The sequence below is a fragment of the Erigeron canadensis genome, chromosome 7, assembly GCF_010389155.1.
Source record: "Erigeron canadensis isolate Cc75 chromosome 7, C_canadensis_v1, whole genome shotgun sequence".
NCBI lineage: Eukaryota > Viridiplantae > Streptophyta > Magnoliopsida > Asterales > Asteraceae > Erigeron > Erigeron canadensis.
Genome location: NC_057767.1, coordinates 32,972,676 through 32,982,296, shown reverse-complemented (window position 1 = coordinate 32,982,296; position 9,621 = coordinate 32,972,676). Strand labels below are relative to the sequence as shown.

General features: G+C 34.7%; 1 protein-coding gene across 1 annotated transcript; it reads left to right on the top strand.

Moving 5' to 3' along the window:
* The first annotated feature begins 333 nt into the window (after nucleotides 1-333).
* LOC122609350 (protein ROOT HAIR DEFECTIVE 3-like) lies at nucleotides 334-9,146 on the top strand. Its single transcript, XM_043782401.1, has 23 exons — nucleotides 334-349; nucleotides 710-859; nucleotides 994-1,060; nucleotides 1,145-1,247; nucleotides 1,356-1,426; nucleotides 1,511-1,574; nucleotides 1,669-1,734; nucleotides 2,226-2,273; nucleotides 2,375-2,437; nucleotides 2,552-2,608; nucleotides 3,267-3,425; nucleotides 3,512-3,580; nucleotides 4,039-4,130; nucleotides 4,602-4,680; nucleotides 4,795-4,960; nucleotides 5,284-5,408; nucleotides 5,759-6,021; nucleotides 6,360-6,456; nucleotides 6,556-6,711; nucleotides 7,136-7,240; nucleotides 8,034-8,128; nucleotides 8,206-8,302; nucleotides 8,680-9,146. Exons 1-23 carry the CDS (start codon nucleotides 334-336, stop codon nucleotides 8,800-8,802), a joined length of 2,331 nt encoding a protein of 776 aa, XP_043638336.1. The 3' UTR covers nucleotides 8,803-9,146.
* The last annotated feature ends 475 nt before the right edge of the window (nucleotides 9,147-9,621 follow it).

The window sequence follows — 9,621 nt, the reverse complement described above, 5'->3', positions numbered from 1 at the left end:
TTTACCACGTCAAAATGTGTATAGCGATGTTATTTTTTATAAGTGTATCTCAAATGATTGAGAATATGCATGTCATGAGGTAATGTAGTAGGAACTAGCATGCATATATGACATCCGCACGATGCGTAATACAGTAATACATAAGATTGATACAAAATTATTCGATTAGTATGATGATTTTATATGTTTTGATAGGACGAAATCTTCAAATGATTAGATTAGTTTGTGATAAGAAGAAAATGGTTCTTAAAACCAGCCTACTGAAGATAATCCCTTAATCAGATGCTCTAAGGATGTTGTTATCAAAAACCCTTGTTTTTTTCACATGTCTCAATGGGGCATGCTGGAGGCAAGGTTTGAACCCGTGACCTGTAATCCATCCAAACCAATGTCACTTCAATAGGCCCATGAGCATTTCCAGGGCGGTACAAATTGAGCTGAAACTCAATGGTTAACCATCAAAAATAGGTTAATGTTGAAAACCTGTAGTTCTTTCCTCTTATGTAAAATTTTCAGGCTCCGTTCCTACCTTGTTGGGTTAAGTTTGGGTTATCTTTGGTCTTAGTATGAATGAGTCTTCTTGTAATTGAATTATGATTACAATCTTATATAAGTTAAGGTTGAATACTTATAAAGTATGATAATTTCATTGATGTTGATTGTATTTTGTGCATGATCATGTTATGCATATACGTTTTGTAATCAATAGGTGAAGCTGCGGATTGTTGCTCTACCCACCTCATAGATGGAGATGGGACTTTTAACATAGCAGGACTTGATAAATTCATGAAAGAAGTAAAACTCGGCGAATGTGGTCTTTCTTATGCAGTTGTATCTATTATGGGTCCCCAGAGTAGCGGTATAGATTCTTATTTCCAGGAGCGAAGATATCATTACATAGTTCTTTACCAAATAATCGATTTTTTGTTGACATTGTGTCTTGATGCAAGTTCCATACAATGATACTTATTAATGCTTATGTGTATTGAACAGGGAAGAGTACGCTTTTAAATCATCTATTTCATACTAACTTCAGGGAAATGGATGCATTTAAGGGAAGGCGAGTATTTTCTTTTTCTTCTTATTTTGCTTTCTTTTATAGTAACCCCGACTTAGCTATCAGCCAGCACTGCATTTCTATCAGGTCACAGACCACCAAAGGAATCTGGATGGCTCGATGTGCAGGCATTGAACCTTGCACTATTGTAATGGATCTCGAAGGTACAGATGGAAGAGAACGTGGAGAGGTTGACTTCTAAATTCTGAGTTTTATATAAGTTGATGATTATGTTGTCTTGTTGTCTATATACTTATATCAGCATAATTGCAGCTCAGTAAACTTTCACATGTTTCAGGATGATACTGCATTTGAAAAGCAGAGTGCGCTTTTTGCACTTGCTGTTTCAGACATAGTACTTATAAACATGTAAGTGTGATGACATATATACACATGTAACAAGTCATATTATGTTAACAACATTGCTTTGATATATGAAGAAATGTTTCTTAGGTGGTGCCATGATATTGGTCGTGAGCATGCTGCGAATAAGCCTCTACTGAAAACTGTATTCCAAGTATGTAGCATATAGATAGTTATTATGTTTTCTTATCTTCAATTGGAGTCTTGTGACATGTTAACCTGTTCATCCCATTTCCATCCCATTTCAGGTCATGATGAGATTATTCAGTCCTCGTAAAACAACCTTGATTTTTGTTATACGTGATAAAACACGAGTAAGTATGGTCTATCTTACAAGTTACAAACAAAGCTGTTGTAGATCATTCAATGACTTAGAAGTTGCAATTTCCACCCATGGATTATGTATTACATATCATAATGGTTAAAATAAGAAAAATTAGCTATAGGAAATGAGTCAAATGGGTCAGTTCAGGATGTGTTCTATTTCTAAAGGGTCAAATGGATTGAAAGTCGGCAATAGTCTGTTTTTTTAGTGCATACAAGCTTTTAATCATTTATGATTTAAATTCTGATTGTTTTGCTTTTGCAATCAACACATTAATTATTTGTAAATATGTTAAAAGAGATGGACAATAAAGTACTAATGGGCCAACCTTTCGAGTTTTGACCAGTACTAAATACTTACCCGTTTTAAACTGTTTCCTAACCGCCCATTCTTGACACCTCTGTATAATATACTTACTGCTAATCCTGCGGGTAATAAGCTCAAGCTCATTGGACCTGCTTTCCTTTTGTTTCGTTTTAGACACCTTTGGAAAATTTAGAGCCTGTCCTGAGAGAAGATATCCAGAAGGTAAAGTTCATTAAATTTTATCTATCTGTACTATATTATTTTATCTATGTATAAGAAGTCTCGAATGTTGTGGTTCATGTCATCTTTTATTGGTGAAATAGATATGGGATTCGGTTCCCAAACCAGAAGCCCATAAAGAAACACCGTTGAGTACATTTTTCAATGTAAGAATCTGAAGTTCTGAACACATTGCATTTTGCTATCTAACTATTTCTCACTATCAAATGATCATGTGTCCATTTATGGATTACTAATATTCTTACTGATAAACTCAACAGATTGAAGTTGTAGCTCTTTCTAGTTTTGAAGAGAAGGAAGAACAATTTAAAGAGCAGGTAGTATATAAGTTTTCTATACGATAGCTTATGAGGGACACTTCAACCATAAATGATAATAACGTTGACATTGGGCTCTGATGATACTTATTAGGATACCAATTGTTTCATATAGTTTGTCCATTCATTTATTCTTGTAACTATATCACTTTGACATGGTTGCTTTATTACAATTCATGATCCAAATTCGAGTGGCATCTCAAACCCAATTACTAGTGGATAGACTGATTTCGTTATGTTTGACATCTAACAGGTCAAATGAGTAGAATAAGAAAACATCTTAGTAAAAAAAATAGGTTTGACGGTTGGAAGTCTTCGAGAGTAAAACTTAGGGCATAAAACCTCCTGCACAAAGACGAGAATTGGAAAGTGAAAAAAAAAAACTCCTAAATCATTTAGTTCAAAAGTTTGATAACTTTGGAAATCGTATTTGCACACTCGATAAAATTAAAGAACCTTTAAATTCATAAGAAAAAGTCTATTAGGATTTAGGTCAACCCAATGCGATTCGTATAGAAAATACTTGTTTTGACCTATATCTTACCTGTCTGACTTTGCTGAATCTTTCACCTCTAATAAGAAAGAAAAATCATGTAGAGGTTGAGTGGTTCTTTTCCAAATGTCCAGCATTTTAACAATATACTTTTTGTAATGTCAGGTTGCCAACTTGAGGCAACGGTTCTACCATTCGATTGCTCCTGGAGGGCTTGCTGGTGATAGGCAGGGAGTTGTTCCTGCTTCAGGTTTTTCCTTTAGTGCCGAACAGATATGGAAAGTCATCAAGGAAAATCGAGACCTTGACTTGCCTGCTCACAAGGTACTGTAATTTTAAAACTTCAGACTTTATGTATCCAGTATATTCTACGTGTTTTCTGCATCTTAACAATTTTAATGCATCTTCAGGTGATGGTGGCCACAGTGCGTTGTGAAGAAATTGCTAATGAGAAATGTGCTGCCTTTGTTACAAACAAGGTTCTGTGTTTTTATGTGGCAAATTTGACCCAATTACCTATGAATGGGTCGATTCAAGTTATGTGTCATCTGTGTGGTCAAATGGGTAAAAAGAATATGGTTTCAAAGGAAATGAGTCGAATGGGTTGCAAATTACCCAGAGTGACCTCTTATGCATGCACCATTTGTATCTTCTTTTCATAGATAAAATTAGATTATTATTCTGTTAATATAACTTCTTGTAATATGTTAATGATACTAGATTATATGAAATCTAAAGTGATTGGACAAAGTGTTTTTGGTTAACCAAAATCTGCCTTAACCTTTATGACCTGTACCATATATTAACCATTTCACCCAAACCTATTTTGACCCATTACCCAGCATGCCCGTCCCACCCATTTTGCCACCTCTATCTGTTACTCAATGAGTTTGCCTTCTTAGAAGTATCTGAACTAAATTGTGTGTAAGTATGACAGGATTGGTGCGAACTAGAGGATGCTGCAACATCTCATTTGGTGCCTGACTTTGGGAAAAAGCTTAGTTCAATGCTTGAAGTTTATTTTTCAGGGTACGCACATATATATACTGGCATATGTTTAACCACTTCTATTGTTTTTAAACGATTGATCATGAGGTTTTGATCTAGATGTGCATAATATTAGACAACTTATAACTACAAAAGTAGTCCTAGGACCTGGCCCGTGCCCAATATACAACATTTAGACTCAACTGCGCCTAAAAGGACCATGATGGGGCTGGCCACTCCCAGGCTTAGGGCCTGTTGGTACAACTCTACCTGGTCTACTAAGACTTGACTAGTATATGGCCAATTGGCCATAAGCTTATCTTGTATATCTTGTTAGTTTAATTTATTTACGCTAAACTTGGAGTCAAATTACCAACCATGTTCTTACAAATTGTCGTTGGTTCTGTTCTTAATTATGATGATAGTGATCATTGTTCTTTAAATTTTGGTTCATCTAGCTCTCGAGATATATTATTGGCTCCAGATTTTATTTGAAATAGCTTTTTTTTGCAGCTATGATGACGAGACTACATTTTTTGAGGAAGGAGTTAGGACTGCAAAGCGAAAACAAATGGAAGAGAAATTGTTGCAAGTAATGTTTCTTTGTGAGCCTTTGCAAGAATATATTTTTCACATAGTTGAGATCTTAGCAAAATATATACTATATCGTTTACCATCATTGCTTATTCAATTCTATTTCTTTTAGCTTGTTCACCATGCATACCAATTAACCTTGGAACACATAAAGTCAGACACACTGGATAAATTCAGTAAAGCATTTGAAAGTGCTTTGAGCGAAGGACAAGGGTTTGCAGTAGCTTCTCGTAATTGCAAAACGTCAATTATGAAACTATTTGATGGGCAATGTGAAGGTATCACAACTTGTTAATGACAATTTAGGAAGTGGCTACATTTACGGGTTGGGTACCCAGTCAAAACATGTAGATTTGCTAATGGGTCAAAATGGGTCAGGTTGACCCACAATTCCTTCTGTTAATATCTTTTTACCTTTATTATGAATATGATTTATCTATTCAAATATAATTACAGCTAAAAGTATTATTTCAGTAGCTGCGATGGTATTTGGATATGCCGATCAGTCTAGTCTTACGGATCTTATAACTGTTGCATATTGGGAAGAAGTAAAATTCAATTTTTAAATAACGATTATGATGGTAATATCATAATGTACTAGGTGCCATCATCAAACAATCTGGTTGGGACACATCAAAAGAGAAGGAAAAACTTTCGAAAGATCTTGATGCACATATTGCAAATGTTCGTAATACAAAGCTATCAGATCTTTCTACATTATATGAGGTAATATCAACCAGAAATCTTTTTTCTTATTGTTTAAATAAGTGATTCTAGAGGTGGATACCTCCACATGTTTGCATTCAAATGGGTCGAGTGGGTTGAACTTTATCTGCAAACTATTAAAAAGCACACAACCTCCTACGTTGTTCCATTAACATAAGTTTAGAATAAGTGGTTTCATAATATAATTTGATAATGACTATATGCGATCAGCGATCATACTTAGCACAATACATTTTTATAAGCTTCAAGAAAAGAAAGAATAAAAAGTGATTGCGGGTCGGCCAAAACCAACCAAAACTATGAGATTCAAGATATATTTGTTAATATTATATGTATTTCCTCTTCTGTAGTCAAAACTAAGTGAGGCATTAAATGGACCAGTGGAAACTCTTCTACAAGCAACTAATGATGATACTTGGCCTGCAATAAGAAAACTTTATCAACGTGAGACTCAAACTGCTGTCTCTGCGTGTTCTGCTGCACTTTCTGGCTTTGAAATGAAAGAAGAATCCAAAAATGAGATCCTTTTACAATTGGAGACTTATGCAAGAAATGTAGTCGAAAAGAAGGCTAAAGAAGAAGCTGGCAGAGTTTTATATCTCATGAAAGAGAGGTATTAGCCTTGTTTTTAAGTTAGAGCCACTTAGTTAGAGGTATTTTGACCCAGTTACTTACTGAAAGGTCAATTTAGGGGTGAGTTTTGTCAAATATGTCATCTTACCATTTTAGCTAAAAGACGAACAGGTCAAATGGATTGAAATTAGCCAACAATCAAATGCTGAATGAACATTAACTAATGTATATTTTTAAAACGTACGAAAAGTTTTCTTAGTCAATCTGACCGGACTGTTTCAACCTGATACCCAACTCGTCCATCTTGCCATTTCTACTCATAGTTATTGTGTTGAAACTTTCTTACTTTTCTTGTGATTATTTACAAAACATGCACAGGTTTACAAACATATTTAATCATGATAATGATCAAATGCCCCGGGTTTGGAGCGGAAAGGAAGATATTCGAGCAATTACTAGAACAGCCCGCTCTTCTGTAAGAATATCTGCATAAAGAAATCACAAATGAAAACGTCCACTTCTTTAAGATCTCTGGTTGTAGTGTTCTTATATTGTAAACTTATACATCTTTCAGTCCTTAAAGTTGCTATCAGTGTTGGCTGCAATTCGTTTGGATGGAGATCCAGATAAAATTGCAGATACACTACTCCTTACTCTATTAGATCCACAGAAAGTTGCTGTCAAGAGCTCTAGCTCAAACGATCCATTAGCGTCCAGCACGTGGGAAAAGGTATCATGTGCTCTTTTTTTATGAATGTAGAGACGGAAAGTCGATTTTAGTCAACCCTTACGAATGAAACCGAATAGAAGTCTTATGAAGTATACTTAAACGCATTAGAACTTCCTAATTTGCTTTAATATAGACGCTGTATTACTTTTATAATCATATATGACTAAAAAAAGGTTTGCAGGACAACCCATCCTATTTCGACACATACTAGATATTTTACCCATTTTGACCCATTACCTATCTAGATAAATGCTCAAATTATGTGAATGTACAATACTGTATTTTATTCTATTTGAGAAGTACTATTTCTGAACATAACTAGAACCATTAATGAATATCACACTTTTTATTGCTCATTTGTCTAATTGTATTTCCTTTTCGTTACATAGTTTGGTAATATTACGATTTATCTGTTTACATCCAGGTCCCAACGTCAAGGACGTTGATTACTCCTGTTCAATGCAAATCTTTGTGGAGCCAATTTCAGAGGGAGACGGAATATACCGTCACCCAAGCTATTTCTGCTCAGGCATGTTTGCTATTATTTTTTCATGTTATTTTTGCTAATATTATCTTTGAGATGCTTTAGACAGTTACAATCATACATATAACTCTTAATATAATCGCAGTAGGTGACCGGCATAATAAAGCACTTGTCCTGTAGTCTGATAGTGAATTGATAGAAGTTAAAACCTACCAGCTGAAAGTGACTGGCATAATAAGTGAACAGACGGAAAAAATTTATTTAAAAATGTTAGTAGACAATTAATAAATCCCATTGTGCTTGTGTTGCTTTCATATTTTCCCCTTAAAGGATAAATAGAAAACGTGCACAAGACTTTCATAAGTCTGATCTCATAGCTAGAGGTGGCAATTTTTACCCATTTACTTATCAATGGATCAATTTGTGTTGATTTTAATCTCAAACGGGTCAAACAAAATCAGCTAAAATGTGAAAGTTCGAATGGATTGAAAGTTGCCCAAATGCATATATGTCTTTAAGTCGTTTTATTTAATAAGATTTATACTAATGTTCTAACAATACTGGTTTTGCAGTCATAATTAGCATATTAACAGATTATAAATATAGACAAAATATTTTTGTGGGTCAATATAACCCAATGCGGCCTATTTCAACCCATACTAAATGGACTTTAACCTGCATTGTTCCACCCATTACCTTACCTGCTCCTCTTGTCTCCACTATCGTAGCGTATTGTGTATTAGGTAATTTGGCAGTATTGGTCGATAAGCTCACATGATAAATTCATAAGGGTATTATTTTTCTTTAACTGATGTACATTTCCTGTTATGATTTGCAGGAAGCTAACAAACGAAGCAGCAACTGGTTACCACCTCCATGGGCTATTCTTGCCTTGTTTGTTCTGGGTTTCAATGAATTCATGACTCTTTTGAGGTTCGTTCGGTTTTAGCATATCTCAAATCAATATCTGCATTCTTGATTAACTCATTAGTATCCATCCTATTTTGCAGGAATCCATTGTATCTGATTTTAATTTTTGTCGGTTATCTGATTATGAGAGCCTTGTGGGTTCAACTCGGCATAGCTTCTCAATTCCAAAATGGCTTTGTGAGTGCTAAATAATGTTTTAATGCTCTACAGAGGTGTCATTTTTGTTCCCGTTACCTACAAATGGGTCGAATGGGCTTATATTTTGTCTCAAATGGGTTAAGTTAAGATGTTTAAGTGTTTAACTAAAAGGAAATGGGACCCCAACTGATGGTCCAATGTCATCCGGATTTTTAGGACTGGTTTGGTCACCATAAACCAAGAACAAGTACTGAATATTTAGAAGGTACCATTTAGGTCCTTGAGATCTTTGCAGTTTTGACCCATTACCCAACCTACCAAACCCACCCATTTTGCCACCTTTACAATTCTAAGAAATCACTAATACTCTAATAGCAATATCTTTCATTTGATTATTTTTGCTTTTGTATCTCCAGCTTCCAGGAATTCTCTCATTGTCAACCAAGCTTATTCCCGCCATGCTCAACATTATGAGAAAACTCTCTGAGCTAGGAGGAAGGTCCAACAATCCCCAAATAAATCATGCACACAACTCCTAGTATCAAAATGCAACAGGCAATATATATGCCTTCAAAAACATTTCAATATGGTAACGTTACTACCAAAATCTAATCCAACGGCCCTCATGGACACATAGGTGCAAGGATAGTGAATCGGATTCAGCAGATAATGAACTTCTTCGTGCATTCCAAACAGGTCGACTTGGCTAATACCACTCATACTGGATTTTGAAGCATCCAACATCCTAACATACTTACAAAAGCCATAATGTAAGACAAAAATTTCTTTTTGGTTTATATCATACATTTTTCTCTATATACATCTTTGTTCTTTTGCTTTTATCACTTTGGCTTTATGTACAAATCCATGTTTTGTAAGGTCAAGCTCTCCTTAATGTACTTTAGTGTATACAAATTGTAATTATCTTATTGCTCTTGAACATAATAAAAAAGTCCATATTTTAAATGTTCGTAATGGTTGGTGCATATAATATATGTATATCATGGTGTTATACGTATACTATAGTCCATCTAACGAGTTCATTACTCGTTTAGAAAGTGACCGGTCAATTTTAAAGCGTTACAAACTAAAGCAGTCTATAGTTGCATAGTAACAATCGAATAACATAGAGTCCATTTTACTATCAACCTTATTATGTGCTCTCTTCTAAGTTTCCATAATTCGCTAGACCACATTGTCATAAACTTATTCCTAGGTGTACCACAAACATTATTCTACAAAGTCTATCAAACACTCTGTTGTTTAGTACTATTTTAGTACAAAGTCAATTCACGCACCCACTGTCTACAAGCATCTGTACATTACTATAAGCAAATATCTTAATAATCTGGAAAATG

Bases quoted from the DNA above. Each gene is read 5' to 3' on its own strand.
- LOC122609350 (XM_043782401.1), top strand. The intron at 860-993 runs GTATAGATTCTT...TGTATTGAACAG, and splicing joins TATGGGTCCCCAGAGTAGCG to GGAAGAGTACGCTTTTAAAT. The intron at 2,274-2,374 runs GTAAAGTTCATT...TTGGTGAAATAG, and splicing joins TGAGAGAAGATATCCAGAAG to ATATGGGATTCGGTTCCCAA.